The sequence below is a fragment of the Callorhinus ursinus genome, unplaced genomic scaffold (genome assembly GCF_003265705.2).
Source record: "Callorhinus ursinus isolate GAN/ISIS: 27379988/994484 unplaced genomic scaffold, GSC_fseal_2.0 scaffold20, whole genome shotgun sequence".
NCBI classification, from domain to species: domain Eukaryota; kingdom Metazoa; phylum Chordata; class Mammalia; order Carnivora; family Otariidae; genus Callorhinus; species Callorhinus ursinus.
Genome location: NW_027397082.1, coordinates 26010593 through 26027024, shown reverse-complemented (window position 1 = coordinate 26027024; position 16432 = coordinate 26010593). Strand labels below are relative to the sequence as shown.

Sequence of the window (16432 nt, the reverse complement as noted above, 5' to 3'; positions counted from 1 at the left end):
AGGGATATTAGTGAAAATATACTCAGTGGACACACTTCAGATGCCAATCCCAAGTCCACGTTGTACCTGGGCTTCTAACTAACTGATTACAGATCAGAGGTTCCCACCACCCCTTCTGGTTCAATTATTTTGCTACAGCAGCTCACAGGACTCAGAGAAACCTTTTACTTACTAGAGCACCAGTTTATTATAAAAGGATGTAATTCAGGAATAGACAGATGGAAAGGATGCACAGGTCGAGGTATACAGGAAGAGGCATGGAGGCCACTCTCCCCAACCTCCATGTTTTCACCTACCTGGAAGTTCTGCAAACTCTGTCCTCTTGGATTTTTATGGAGGCTTCATTACGTGAGCATGACTGATTAAATCACAAGCCATTGGTGACTGAACTCCAGCCCCTCCTCCCACTCCTGGAAGGTCTAGGAACAGGAGTGAAAGTTCCAACCTTCCAATCACAGGGCTAGTTGCCCTGGAAACCAGCCCCCCTCAGGTTACCCAAGGGCTTCCCCAAAGTCACCTTATTAACATACCAAAAGACACATTTAATACCCTCATCATTTAGGAAATTCCAAGGGTTTTATGAGGTATGGGCCAAGAACAGACAGAAAAACCAAATACATATTTCTTAATATAAGTCAAAATATCACAACAGCAAAAAGTCAAGGCAGACTTACGAAGACTGTAGCAATCTATTTAAGATATGCAATTTGGCAAGTCATGAAAATCCTTGTTATGTATGGCTAAATCTCCAAAAAAAGAAAAGGCAGGTGACAGTTCTTGGGCAAATCAATCTTAAATTTACAGTTTTAGGTGCAACTGCAATAAGATTCAGACATTTTAGGACAAACTAAGTGACCTACATTTTTAAAAATTTCTTTTTAAGTAGGTTCCATGCTGGGCGTGGAGTCCAGCATGGGGCTCAAACTCATGACCATTAGATCAAGACCTGAGCTGAGATCAAGAGTCGGACACTTAACCAACTGAGCCACCCAGGCACTCCAAGTGACCTACTTTTTAAAGGCTCTATTTGAATATCCTTTCTTCTTATGGAGAAAAACTTTAACTAGTGGGTTAAAAATAATGGAATGAAAATCCTATCACACAGTAGTTTGACCAAGACACAATTATGGGCTTTTACAAAATATTAAGAGAATTTAAAAATTTTAATAATCAGTGATTCAACAAATAACATAGCATGTAACTCTAACATAAAAGTAATCAAATGCTTCTCTTGAGGCTATCCTTTAGTAGTAGTACCAAAGTTTAAACTAAAATAATGTTGGGGGGGGCGCCTGGGTGGCCAAGTTGGTTAAGCATCTGCCTTCGGCTCAGAACATGATCCCAGCGTCCTGGGATCGAGCCCACATCAGGATCCCTGATCAGCAGGGAGTCTGCTTCTCCCTCTGCCTCCCCCACCCCACCCCCATTCATGCTCTCTCTCAAATAAATAAGTAAATACAATCTTTTTTAAAAAATAAAGTAACTTTAGTTATAAGTTAACTCTCCTGTATCAGGTTGCAATTTAAAGCATGATTTCATAGAGTAAATCTTAAGAAACTTTAGACCTCATCCTATAAAAACAAGATCCAGAATTCAGATGAAGCCACAAGCAGAGGCTGTCTGAATAGGGCCTAACAGGCTCCTGGATCTATAGACATCTCAGCAACTGCACTTCACAGTTCAGCTGCCAAAGAGACTGTAATCACTACTTGATACTTATTTTATGCACACAGTAAATACGATACTGTGCTAAGCACTCTACACATACCAATCCAAAGGAAAAGTCCATCTATCTGGAGTCTATAATCAAAGATACAGAGAAACAGATATTTCTGGACATGCAAGCTCTTTTACCTATCTCAATATGCTTAAGCTGGGAAAGTGCCTAAAAGCTACATATCATAGCTGGAGAGGTCCATGTGAAAGGGTCATGGTAACGACACGGTATAATCAATATTTTAAAAAGATGCTCTCATGAGGTGCCTGGATGGCACAGTCCATTGAGTATCAGACTCTTGGTTTCGGCTCAGGTCATGATCTCAGGGTCGTGAGATGGAGCCCCATGACCATCTCTGCGCTGAGTACAGTGTCTGCTTAAGATTCTCTCTCCCTTTCCCTCTGCCCTCCCTCCACAAACATGTTCTCTCTCTAAAATAAATCTTAAAAAAAAGAAGATGCTCTTATACAAGTGTTTTTGTTTTTTTTTTTTAATCCTCTGAGTCAAGTAACAGACATCCTCCATCATACAGAGATTATAATGAACATCTGCTGTAGCATTTGTAAGGCAGGAAATTAAATTCAGTGTATGATCCCAGGGAACTCATTAATGGAAGTCTTCTGGGAATACATACAAAAGATGATTACACCTCAAAGCTGCTGCCTAAAGACTGAAACATAACTAGAATTAAGAAACAGGCTACTATTACCCAGCCATGTATCCCAAACCCATGTCTCTTCCCTGTTCATGTTCTTTCCACTAAGGAATAAATTCAAACTACTAGGTTTTTTAAAAAATGTGATGACTATTATTAATATAAGTAAGCAAATAAAGCTATTACTAAAACTGCTAAGTCAAAATTCATTACAGACCCATCAAAAAGCTGCAGAATTATACCTTCTTGGCAATACAGAAAACTATAAAAAGTTATCAAGGAAAAATTACACTTTGGATAATGAGTCAAACCACTAATATGACAAAAAATTATAGACTGTTAGCTGTGTAGAAAGTTGACCAAGAAATTAAATCGGCCTAATGGAGCTTGCTCCAGAAAATACTTTCACAAAATGTCCCCAGGGTTGAAACAGCTGGTCAAAACAATCTGTGTCACACAATGAGATATCACCTCACACCATCCAGAATGGTTATCATCAAAAAGACAAGAAATAACAAGTGTTGGCAAGAATGTGGAGATAAAGGAACCCCTGTGTCGGTGGGAATGTAAATTGGTGCTGCCACTGTGGACAACAACCCTCAAAAAATTAAAAATAAGGGCACCTGGGTGGCTCAGTTGGTTAAGCAACTGCCTTCGGCTCAGGTCATGATCCTGGAATCCCTGGATCGAGTCCCGCATTGGGCTCCCTGCTCAGCGAGGAGCCTGCTTCTCCCTCTGACCCTCCCCCCTTCATGTACTCTCTCTCTCTCTCTCTCATTCTCACTCTCTCAAATAAATAAATCTTTAAAAAAAATTAAAAATAAAACAACCACATGATCCAGCAATTCCATTTCTGGGTGTATATCCAAAGGGGAAAAAAAACACTAATTTGAAAAGATATAAGCACCCCTATGTTCACTGCAGCATTATTTACAATAGCCAAGATATGAAACCAACCAAAGTGTCCATGAATGGACGAATGGATAAAGAAAATGCAGTGAATATACACAATGGAATACTACTCAGCTGTTTAAAAAAAAAAAAAAAAAGAATGAAATCTTACCATTTGCAACAACATGGATGGACCTAGGGGTATTATGCTAAATGAAATAGGTCAGAGAAAGACAAATATCATCTCATGTATAGGTGGAAAGTAAAAAAAAAACAAAACAAAACTCATAAATACAGAGAACAGACTGGCAGTGGTCAGAAGAAAGGGGATTTAGGAGGTGAGTGAAAGGAGTCAAGAGATACAAACTTCCAGTTATAAAAGTCACGGGGATATAATGTATGGCATGGTAACTATAGTCCATAATAAGGTATTGCAAACTTGAAAGCTGCAAAAGAGTAAATCTTAAAAGTTCTCATAAGAAAAAATTTTTTGTAACTTTGTATGATGACAGATGGTAACCAGACTTATAATGGTGATCATTTTGTAATGTATACAAATATTGAATCATTATGTTATATACCTGAAACTAATACAATGTCAATTATACTTCAATAAAAAAAAAAATTCTATATCCACTAAGTATCCCTGAGACTAGAGTAACTAAAGGAGAACAGAATAGTTAAGTTCTAGCATTCTGGAATAGGAGCATGTTTGAAAAGAAATCCATGACACTATTACAGTTTATTCTTCATGACACGCTTCATATGGAATACCAGTTAGAATGGGGAGAGGTGGTGAGAATTTTATAAGTCAATAAAATATTATGTAGGGCTAAAGACTGGTTTAAAGTCATGCCATTATTTTTCCTCTACCACAAGATATATAATATCACCCATTATTTTTTTTTTTATAAAACACAGGGGAAAATACTGGTTTAAATACTTTTTGTTAAGCTATAAAGCTGTGAAGACATCTTTGTAAAAATACTGTTACTACTATTAATGTAATAAAGTGCACAAAGTTGGATAATTCATACAGTATTCAGCATTACCTGTCTAGGGCACCTTCTAGGTGTTCGTGGGAAACATCAAAATAGTAATTGGTATGTTCTCCACTAGTAAAGGCATTTGAACTTCCTGCGTGCTCACTGAGAAACTGGCTGTATTCATTTTCTTTAGGGTATTTCTTTGTTCCCAAAAATAGCATATGTTCACAAAAATGACTTAAGCCAGCAATATTTGGAGGATCTGACAATGAACCTGAAAGAGAAGAAAAAAATACATACCACAAATCTTTTTTTTATGTTGAAAGTTATAAAATACAGATGGATTGCAGATGATCTGGAACTTCCATTAATATGACAACTCCAATCATATAGTCAGAGAAAGTTAGACACAGGCTGCTCTAAAATGGTACTGTTTCGATTCTAGCCTCAGCTTTTGATATTAATTACTTGGTGACTTTGGGCAGATTACTTAACCTCTCTGGACATTAGTTTCCTCACATATCACAATGGAGGAAAAGAAAGAGTTGAATTTACTGTTTCATAAGAGCTAGAACTTTCTAGCTCTGACATTTTATTGCAGGAGATAATACAGGGTAGTGGTAAGAGCACAGGTTTAGGGTTACCAGCTCTGCTGACTGTGAAATTGTGAGCACAATACCTTATCTTGCCGCAGTCACTTTTTCTATATATACCTAATCTAGAGAGCTGTGCAAACTCAAATCAAATATTTGCAAAATGCACTATGCTGTACTTGGCAATAATTATTTGTTCAATACATGATGGTTATTACCTTATTTCCTCAATTTTAAAATGCCATTGAGTTAAATAAAAGCTTTTCAGAGAGGAAAAAAAGAAACACACCTATGTACATATGGGGTAAGAATCAATTGATTAAAGCCACATTAAATTTAAAGGGAAAGGTGCACACAAGAATCTAGAAAATATAATTATTTCCTAGTGTACCAAAAGTGTACAAAAGTGAAAGCATTACCACTGCTAATGTAAAGGACTAGAATTAATTTCCTTGCTGCTAGATCACCTTAGCTGAGAACCTAACAAAATGTCTTGGTAAATAAATGTAAGATTATTTGATTTTGACAAATGTAGATTGCCAAGAGCTGTACAGAGCTATTGTACAAAGTAGGGTAGATCAAACTGTAACTAGGAGGTCTTTATTTGCACACATATGGAAAGTTCTAATAAATGTCAACATTAGATCAAGAAAACAGAACCAAGCTCAATTCACAATTTAAATTGTACCTATGTGCACATCAAGTGCTGCTGACGACTTATCCGTGGTCGGATCACTGATGAGAAGTACTTTGATACCATTGGCCAGCTCTAGTCCACGGTATTCTCGCTTGTCTTCGGGAGATTTGATAATGTGATTTCCTAGTCTCTTGATAGCTGGATTATTCATCTTGCTGTAGGTCTTCTCTTGAAAACTAAAAAGAAAAAAAAGTATTAATTGTTGCATTGTGGCTTAATTTTTTTTAAAGAATAAAGAATAATATCAAGCAAACCCATATAACACATCATCAGATAAAAAAAATATCTGGAGGAAACTTTTTCTATAGCTCATCTACAGGGTATTAATTCCTCTCTTCTCTCTTACCCCTCATTCTTCTGTTAGAGAAATGCTAACAATATTGTTTTTGTGGAGTCCTATTTGATCTAGGAGAGCACCTGGGATGGATGGGTATTTGAGACAGGATAGGTTGGGTGATGAGCTGGTCAGTGGGCTGACCTAAAATGGGTTTTTAATTACGAATGACCACTTCCCCACATATTTCAGAAATATTTACTAAAGTAAGATGTGAGGCTGTGTAAAGGTTATTATTGGATCAAGCAAAACACTGCTCAACCTGATGATATTCAACGACAGGACAGAGCTAGAACTCATGGGTCTGATACACACATGCTCAGGACATAGGGGACGACAATCCCCAATGAGAAAAAAAAACCTGTGAAGTCCTGATACAAATAAGAGACCTGGGCTAAACTATGAAGGCAGGGGAAAAAAAAAAAGAGAAAAAGTATATACAGGGCGCCTGGGTGGCTCAGTTGGTTGAGCGACTGCCTTCGGCTCAGGTCATGATCCTGGAGTCCCGGGATCGAGTCCCGCATCGGGCTCCCTGCTCAGCGGGGAGTCTGCTTCTCCCTCTGACCCTCCCCCCTCTCACGTTCTCTCTATCTCATTCTCTCTCTCAAATAAATAAATAAATAAATAAGAAAAGAAAAAGTATATACAAACAAATAAAGAGTGGGAAAGATCCCAAGTAATTTTTATAATCTGGTGAAGTAGTCCTCTCCTTTCCTCTCTAGGAAAGCTGAGTTACCAAGATGGGAAGAAGCTGTTAGCACACAGAATTCTGTAGGAGTACTGTCTGGTATTAGTGCAAGGAAGAGATGTTCCAGAGTCTGGGATTATGTATATTTTTGAGAATAAGAGTATATGCTATTTTTGTCTATGTTGGGGATCATACAAAAGACAAAAATGAGCCTCTTATCATCAACAGGCCAATAGACTAATCGGGTAAAGCCCAAAACATCTGAGACTACAGAGGAAAAATGACCCTACGCTAGCATATTTTCTTCTTACCTGGAAGATAAAAGTAGATCTGTCTGCTCCTTAAAGACTGAGAGAAGTCTAAGATTTAAAGGTAAATCAGAAGGGGCATAAATAGGCATAGTATTATCTCCAATAAAACCTTTATTTTTTGTGTTAAAATATATGGAAAATAAGGGAAGGAAAAATTCAGTTTGCTTTTATCAGAATACCTTCCTCTCTGAAACTATCTAACTATTCTTCTGAGTAACAACTGATAAAAAAAGAGGTTTGCTCCTATTAAGATTGTTGTCTAGATCTCCTTTTAAGAAGACTCTTTGGAATTTTAAAATACTGTAAGTCATACTAAATATATAATACTGGTTTTTTAAAATCACATAGTGCTAATAGTCGTGCCCTATTTATAGTAAAAATTATTTCTTGAAAAACAAAGCATAAAATATAATACTAACATTTTTGGGATATAAGATCACCATTGGAAAAATCAAAAGCAATTTGGAAGTTATAGGTATTATTAACAATTCCTTTCTATTTCATTAGTCACAAGCCAATTAAGTTCGATGTTCAGGACAGATGAAAATATCTGAGTACAAAGTCTTAAAAAAGGTGTTTTGTGGTTAAAAAAAAAAATCACAGGGTAACAGAAAATTATCTACCTGAGCCTCCAAAGAGGGGCACAAGGATAATAATCCTGGCTAAGGTATTTCCCAAAGGACAATCTGTTTGGACTACAACAAATGCCTTCAGTACGTATCTGATTTCAAGGACTTTAATCTGGGTTAAGATTAAATAAGACATGAGACAGCCTCCATTAAGACCCTCAAGAAGAAGGGCAGCATTAAAAGAAAATAGGAAAGCTTAGTGTGTACCACAGAGAATAACTTACGCTCCTTCCTGTAATGCTCTACTAGAGAGAGGGGTTGGGATTCTTGTAATGGATTTCACCAAGTGGGAGCAAAAACCAAAAGCTATGTATTCTTATTCCATTGCCATTGTTTCCACCTAACTCCCTCTACTGTGCTTGCCTCAGTTAGTCTGGCCTAGGAGAACCAAGGACTACAAATGATTAAAATGTAATGACGATGATGATGGAGCTCTAAAAAGTCTGTCCAACCCACAGCTGTTGTGGGGAGATGAAATACAGCTCACTTTCGTAGGACGGATGGTCTTATTCTGTGGGAGGTGAAAAACTCATCAGAAGTAAGATAACCACCCTCCACTACAGGCTACATTCTCCTTGTCCAGATTTTCATTTTTTTCAGAGGAAAAAAATATGTACCATCAGAGCTCATCACAGGCATGTACAGAACTCATTTAGATATTGAAGGCATGCCTGATTGATATCCCTGGTGTGACTGAGCACAAAGAGATGGATTTATTCTCTAAGTCAAATATAAAAATTAATCCAACTACTTTTAGCCATTTGTACAAGAAATCAAGGACAACTATAAATTTCTATGCTGGCAATGCTACCAAATCAAATATCATGACTTCTTGAGGAAGTAAAAGCCAAAAGAAACAGTACCAACATCTTCAAACAAGATCCATCCCCAGCAATCTATATTCAGTAGGCACAGTCTGGATCCCTACAGCCTATCTATCAGCACATCCTACAACAATTTGATTCTTACCTTCTGGAGAACTGAAGGAAATGATTGGGAACTCCTCTGACAATGAATTCATCAACAGCTTGCCTGTCTCTGTATTTATACTCATGAGATCACATCCCAGCTCCCTCATTAGCATAAATCCTTCAGGAGTAATTCTGACCTTCAGATGACAGGCTGGTGTTAACTCAAATGCTTTCCCAGACACTTATTTGATATTTTTAACCTAAGTCAAAAATCTTAGGAGCAATAAAACTGCTTTCCATTTTGGTGACATTATCATACATTGGAAACTTCATAAGGCACAACACCGTCAGTGTTCAGCATTCTGATAAACTGGAGAGAGATTTAATAATTACAGCATATTTTGTAGTTCTGTTCAGAATTTAAAACAATGACTAAAATCACAACAGGTAAAAGCTGGAAGAGTCATTACATGTTATCTAGTCCTTTGCAGTACATGGACTGGCAGCACTGGCCCTTCCTGAGAGCTGGTTAACAATGCAAGATATCAGAACCCACCAGAGACCCACTGAGCCAGAATCTGCATTTGAACAAGATCCCCAAGTGGGCTAGTCCCCTCATCTTACTTATACGGACACTGAAGTTCAGAGAACTTAAATCGCTTGTCCAAGATCATACAGCAAGTTACAATTAGAACTCAACTCTTAACTTCCAGTCCTGTGTCCACTCCAGCTCCCTCACAGCTAAAGGAACATTTAAGGAGGCCTCTTAAGGTGCAGACACTACATCATATATGTTAGCTATAAAGATGAGTGCCCCCGAGCCCTTGCTCTGAAGGAACCCAGACGAGTGAAAACAGGTCATTATCTTTTAAGTAGTGACAAAGTTGTTCCCGGGGCACTATGGGAATAATGAAAAGGGGACACCTAACTCTAAGAGGGGAGAGAGGAGAAAGAGAGGAAGTAAGTGGAAGCATGCCAAATAAAAGGAAGGATATACCTGAGCAAAGGACTGGTGGTGAGAAAAAAACAGGAGGCATAAAGCAGAAAAACAAGAGCTTGGTGTTAATAGAACTACAACCAGAACTTCCCCTGAAAGGTCACGGATTTTTATCTAGACAAGTAAAGACCTAAACTACAGGTGTGCAAAATCAAATTCCCAAACAGGTCATTTCCAAATTCCCATACCAAGAGGAAATTTTTTGTGCAAATAATCTTTTATTCAGATGACCTTTTACAGTCTTTTTTTCTCATATCTCTTTAAGTGTTTCACAGACTATTTAACAGGAGATTGAGAAATTTTACTTTGTGTTTTGCTCCCTACCCACCCCCATAGCTTCAGACATATTTAAAGGTAGATCTCATCTATTTCTAATTTCTAAATGCATGACCTATAAACTTGAACAGGTGAATGACCATGCTAATAGCAAAATTATAAATCAAAACCTCCCTTCTGTGGAATCCATCCACCCACTCCTAAAACCATAGGCAGAAGCTGAGCTTGCCTACGGCGCTCCTGAATGGGGAGGAGAAAAATGCCTGAAATCAGAACCACACCATAAACATCCTTTCTTCCCTGAGGAAGACAGAAGAGAGAGAATATCAAGGTAGTGATGGTATAAGCCCTAGGATGCTTCAGTATAAGATCGCGTATTCTCAAATACTTGACCTAAAAAAAATCACAACATCTCTCAGGGAAGCATATACTCATGGCTCTTCAGTTATACGGAGCACTATACCTCACTTTTTATACCAGCTCGATCATAAAGGTGGGTATAAACTAAAATCCTGTCAATTAAATCTTATTTTCCTGTGATGAGATGCTTTGTCTTTCTTTGTTCAAGGCAGACTGTCAACTGTTCTAACTCTGCATCCTCTGGAAAGAAGTTTACCATGAAAAAATGAACCTTGAACGAGTAAGGGTGGTTATAATGAAAGGACTCCTACAGGGGCACCTGGGTGGCTCAGTCGATGTTGAAGAGATGTTGAAATCAAACATCTCTTGATTTCAGCTCAGGTCATAAACTCAGAGTTGTGAGATCAAGCCCTGAGGCGGCTCCCCACTCAGTGTGGAGTCTGCTTGAGATTCTCCCTCTCCCTCTGCCCCTCCCCCTGCATGCGTGCATGCACTCTCTCTGAAATAAAAAAAATTTTGAAAAATAAATAAATAAAGGAATCCTATAGCAGCATCATTTTAGAGATAAGTGCTTTTGCAAAATTTAGTTTTGGTGCATACATATCAATGGCTGTTCATTTCAAAAGCGAGAGCTTAACATGGAACACTTTATAGGGGCTTTATGGAGGTTGAAGCAAATAAACAAAACCTCCATTTTATACCTCTTGCCACACAGTTACTTAACTACAGGTTTCTTAGAATTCCAGTTTGAGGACTGAGGGTGTTTCACACCTTCTTCCTTCTCCCACAGGTAGCCTTCAGGCTGTGAGAAAATTTAAGATGCCACAGTACAAACCAATACTAACAATTACTCTCATTTTTAAAGTGTCATATGCTTTATAAACTGCTCATTTAATTTTCCCATTCCCCCTAAGTGACAGGTCACAGCAGCTGCTGATGGTCATTCTCCTCAACCCCAGAAGAGGAAATAAAAGCTCAGTGATTAAGTGACTTGCCCAAGGGCATTTACACAATTGATCTGTGGCAGAGCTGGAACTATCGAGAAAGAGGAAGCATGGGAAGGGGAAGAGCAGAAGGTGGTACTTAAGGAAATCATATATGGCTTTCTTCCTCAGCTCCCAGTTACCACCCCCACAGCCCTTCCCTGATCTCATTCCCCTCCCTTACAATCCCAAGTAACAAAAACAAGGAAACCAAAAATTAATATAGGTCAAAATAAATGCTCCAGTTCTTTTACTCCCTTCCCTCCATAGGAAACAGAGATAGGTAGTGGAAAGGAGCCTGGAAGAATGCTTCTAATCTCCCAGAGTCCCTGGGCTGAGAGCCATATTATCTCATGATACTTCAATTAAAAAATAAAAAGGAAAACGTATGGCAGGATTAAATATATAGCAAGTTTAAAGAGAGAGAACTGTATGTACAATTGTCTCATGCATGAAAGGGACTATGATAATTACTACAGTATATATGGTAGGGCTATGGCTATTTTTCAGAAGCATACAGTGAGCCACGTGAACAGATAAAAAGGTGAAAAAATCACAATCATCTGAGTAGATGCAGAAAAAGTAAATTCAACAATTTTTAAGTCTGCAAACTAGAAATAGAAGGAAGAAAATTCCTTCATCTGAAAAACAGCCACAAAACTACAGCAATCATCATACTCAATGGTAAAATAATGTAGACACCTGCAACCCCCTTCCCCACAAAAAGGATGTCACTATCCTCTCTTCTATTCAACAAGAGACTGATGATTCTGACTGGTCCAATAATGCAAGAAAAATAAAACACATAAACATGAGAAAGAAGGGGAAGAGCAACTAACATTATTCATAGGTGACATAACTGTGTATGAAGGGGTTCAGAGCAAGTCTCCCCAAAATGTGTCACTTTGGCATGTGGGCTATTTTGAGCTGAAGGCAATCAAGACCCTGCAGGCTCAAGAGAAATTCTGGCCCCTCCCATAACTACCTACAAGAATCTGAATTGGGGGTCTTCCCCGGAAGTAGTTATTACCAGAAATAAATTGTATCTGAGTGACTCGTGTATGGGAGGCGAACAGCTAGTTATCAAACATCTGTTCTTCTCACTGCCCTGGGAACTGTCCCCCTGTTCTTTGCGGCCCCAGGCCTCATCCTTCTCCTTAGCGCGGGATGTCATATATACCTCATTTTACCTTTCTGTCTTTGAACCTCTCCTCTGTGTATGGTTCCTATACACACAAAATTAATTTGATTTTATTCTGTTAATCTGTCAATTTAATTCTTAGACCAGCCAGAAGAACCTTTGAAGGATGGAGGAAAACCCCAAAAATGTCTGACAACTTCCATTTCTGGATGGGATAATAGGCTATGGCAACCAGATTCAGCTTCAACAAACAGAAAAGGCCATGATACTAAAATTAACAAGTCAGGGAACAACAGATGTTGGCGGGGATGTGGAGAAAGGGGAACCCTTCTACACTGTTGGTGGGAATGCAAGCTGGTGCAACCACTCTGGAAAACAGTATGGAGGTTCCTCAAACAGTTGAAATTAGAGCTACCGTTCGATCCAGCCATTGCACTACTGGGTATTTACCCCAAAGATACAAATGTAGGGACCCGAAGGGGTACGTGTACCCCAATGTTTATAGCAGCAATGTCCACAATAGCCAAACTGTGGAAAGAGCCAAGATGCCCATCGACAGATGAATGGATAAAGAAGATGTGGTATATATACACAATGGAATATTATGCAGCCATCAAAAGGAATGAGATCTTGCCATTTGCAACGACGTGGATGGAACTGGAGGGTGTTATGCTGAGTGAAATAAGTCAATCAGAGAAAGACATGTATCACATGACCTCACTGATATGAGGAATTCTTAATCTCAGGAAACAAACTGAGTGTTACTGGAGTGGTTGGGGGTGGGAGGGATGGGGTGGCTGGGTGATAGACACTGGGGAGGGTATGTGCTACGGTGAGCGCTGTGAATTGTGCAAGACTGTTGAATCACAGATCTGTACTTCTGAAACAAATAACGCAACATATTTTAAGAAAAAAGAAAAAGAAGAAGATAACAGGAGAGGAAGAAAAGGGGAGTATGTCAGAGGGGAGACGAACCATGAGAGATGATGGACTCTGAAAAACAAACTGAGGGTTCTAGAGGGGAGGGGGTAGGGGGATGGGTTAGCCTGGTGATGGGTATTGAGGAGGGCACGTTCTGCATGGAGCACTGGGTGTTATGAACAAACAATGAATCATGGAACACTGCACCAAAAACTAATGATGTAATATATGGTGATTAACATAACAATAAAAAAATAGAAAAAATATATATATACCCTAAGAAAAAAAAAAGAAAAAAAAAAAGAAAAGGCCATGATAAATTAGAAAATCACATTTTCAAAGATGTTGGAGAGTTGTGGAAGAAGTGAGGATTGGATCAACTGCAAATCCCAGAGATGGGAGAGCTCTCTGGGTGAGCTGATGATCATCATTTGTCTTCTTCCCTGGGGGTATTTGCTAATTTTGAATACAGACTGAAGATCACACTTGGCCTAAGAAGAAAGACTCTACTCAGCAAAGATAATCAAGGCTTTGGTGGGTGCCTGAGTTTGGTGTGACAGATTAAAGGCTCAAGATGCCCCAAATCCATAGATGATATTTGTCAGAGATTTTCTGAGCTATCACTACATACCCACCAGAATGGCTAAAATGAAAAGGATGGAAAATGCCAATGATACAGAACTTATAGGGTAACCCAAACTCTCATACACTGCTAGTGGGAATGCAAGTTGGTACAACCATTTTTTTAAAAACTGGCAGTCCAGGGGCACCTGGGTGGAGCAGTCAGTTAAGCATCCGACTCTTGGTTTGGGCTCAGACCTGATCTCAGGGTCGTGAGATTGAGCCCAGCATCAGGCTCCACACTCGTTGGGCTCCACATTCAGTACGGAGTCCACTTGGGTTTCTCCCTCCCTCTCCTTTTGCCCCTCCCCCCACACGGGAGCGCTCTAAAATAAATAAAACCTTTAGAAAAACGGCAGTCTACACTAAAGCTGACAATATGACATAACAATTCATAAATCAGATACATACCTGAAATAAATGCATTTATATGTTCACAGCAATACAATTCACAATAGCCAAAACTAGAAACAATCAAATGTCCATTAACAGTGAAAAGATAAGCTGTGGAATATTCACACAATGAAACAGTATACAACAGTGAAAATGAAAAGCTAGAACAAGGCACAATAAGGATGAATCTCACTAACATAAGGTTGAGTGAAAGAAGCTTTATGCAAAGACTAAATACTGTATCCTCCCATTTATATAAAGTGCAAGAACAAGTAAAATCAAGCTAAGCCTTTTGTCAAGATAGTGGTTTCCCTTGGGGGCATGGAGCAATGATTAGAAGGAAACATGAGGGAGGCTTCTGGGACACTGGTCACATGTCGGTTATACAGATATGTTTAGTTTGTGAAAATTCATCAACCTGAACACTTATATTTCAATTAAAAGTTTTTTTAGAGTTTTTAAAAATAGCAAACATAATAAAATAAAAGAGGAAGGAGATACATGAATTACTCAAGGCTAATATTATCATGCACAAAAAGTCATCTTGGAAATGGTGCCACATGGAAACTGAGAAGTAGCTGTCCAAAAGCAAACAAGTGCTAAACTAGGAAGGCTCACCAAGAAACAATAGTCCAATTAACATAATTATCTAACCCTTCTCAGGTGTGTCTTGAGACAACTATTTCTGTTGATGTCATCTTGGCCAGAAGAAACAGGAGGCCCATATAAGTACAACATGAGTCAATTTAACTAAGTCAATAATAAAGTAAGATGTTAAATATTTTAACTCAAGTCTTCAGTCACTAAGTATGATATGAAAACTAGCTTTGGAGTAATTACTTACTTTAGACCTCAGTTAAGATTTAAAAATAAAACTTGATACTCCCGGCAACCAACCAAGTTTTGCCAATCAAGAGTCACGTGAAGGAGCACCTGGGTGGCTCCGTCACTTAAGCATCCGACTCGTGGTTTTGGCTCAGGTCATGATCTCATGAGTCATGAGATCAGGCTCCATGCTCAGAGGGGAGTCTGCTTGGATTCTCTCCCTCTGCCCCTTCCCCCCACTCACTCACACTCTAAAGTGAATAAATCTTTAAAAAAAAAAAAAGTTATGTGAGGTGGGGGTGCCTGGGTGGCTCAGTGACTTGGGTGTACAACTCTTGGTTTCGGCCTGGGTCATGAAATCAAGCCCCACATTGGGCTCTGTGCTCAACAGGGAGTCTGCTTGAGATTCTCTCTCTCCCTCTCCCTCTATCCCTCCCGCCTAGGCCCTCCCTCTCTCTCTCTAATAATAAATGAACAAATCTTTAAAAAAAAAAAGTCATGTGTTCATATGAGTCTGTTAAACTTGACAGAGATAACTACAAGTCCATCAGACTTGAGCAGCGTTTATAGCATTTCTCTTGTTAAGACAGGTATAAAACAAAACAAAACAAAACTTCATCAAGGCACAGTGTCTGGTACACAGTAGGCACTCACAAATGGTAACCTTGTATTATAATCATCATTATTATGGTCCCACGGGAGTGATATGCAAACAGACCCACCTCAGTAACCACCATGTTATTACCAGCGTTCTTATTATATACTCATGCAAATTCCAGTTGTATCTTGTCATCTCTAGAGGTCAAAAACATTCACCGGACAGGCTGGTAATAGCACGGTACTTTATAAGACTATCAGAAAAACAGGTAAATAATTATCCCTTTATAATTGCTATAGGCAAGCCACTGTTTCTGTCAGTGGTTCTCAACAGGTGACAATTTTGTGGGACATCTGGCTATGTGTCACAAATGAATTGTCCCAACTAAAGGGTGAAACTGGTAGTGAGTAGAGGCCAGGGATGCTAAGCATGCTGCAATGCACAGGACAGTCCCCACAACTAAGAATTACCCAGCCCAAAGTGTCAACAGGGTCAAGGGTGGAAGACACTATTTTATAGTTCTGACTTCATCATCCAAAAATAATGGATGTGGGGCACCTGGGTGGCTCAGTCAGTTAAGTGTCTGTTTTCTGCTCAGGTCATGATCCTAGGGTCCTGGGATTAAGCCCTGCATCGGGCTCCCTGCTCTGCGGGGAGCCTGCTTCTCCATCTCCCTCTGCTGCTCCCCCTGCTTGTGCTCTCTCTCTCTGTCAAATAAATAAATAAAATCTTAAAAAAAAATAATGGATGAGAACCACTGCAACCAATTCAATCCACTTAAAATAAAAGCAGGAGATAGCCTCATCAAAACAAAGAAAGCTGGGGCGCCTGGCTGGCTCAGTCAGTTAAGCATCCAACTCTTTTTTTTTTTTAATTTTTTATTATGTTAATCACCATATATTACA

General features: G+C 39.0%; 1 protein-coding gene across 4 annotated transcripts in view; it reads right to left on the bottom strand.

Moving 5' to 3' along the window:
• The window catches only part of IDE (insulin degrading enzyme), a 105632-nt gene that overhangs the window by 69061 nt on the left and 20139 nt on the right, over nt 1–16432 (bottom strand). For all 4 annotated transcript variants that reach the window (XM_025881142.2, XM_025881145.2, XM_073904437.1 and 1 more), the window contains exons 2-3: nt 5531–5715; nt 4316–4523 (exon numbers count right to left, since the gene is read on the bottom strand). In XM_025881142.2, coding sequence (XP_025736927.1) covers nt 4316–4523; nt 5531–5715 — 393 coding nt within the window. The remainder of the gene's footprint in view (nt 1–4315; nt 4524–5530; nt 5716–16432) is intronic.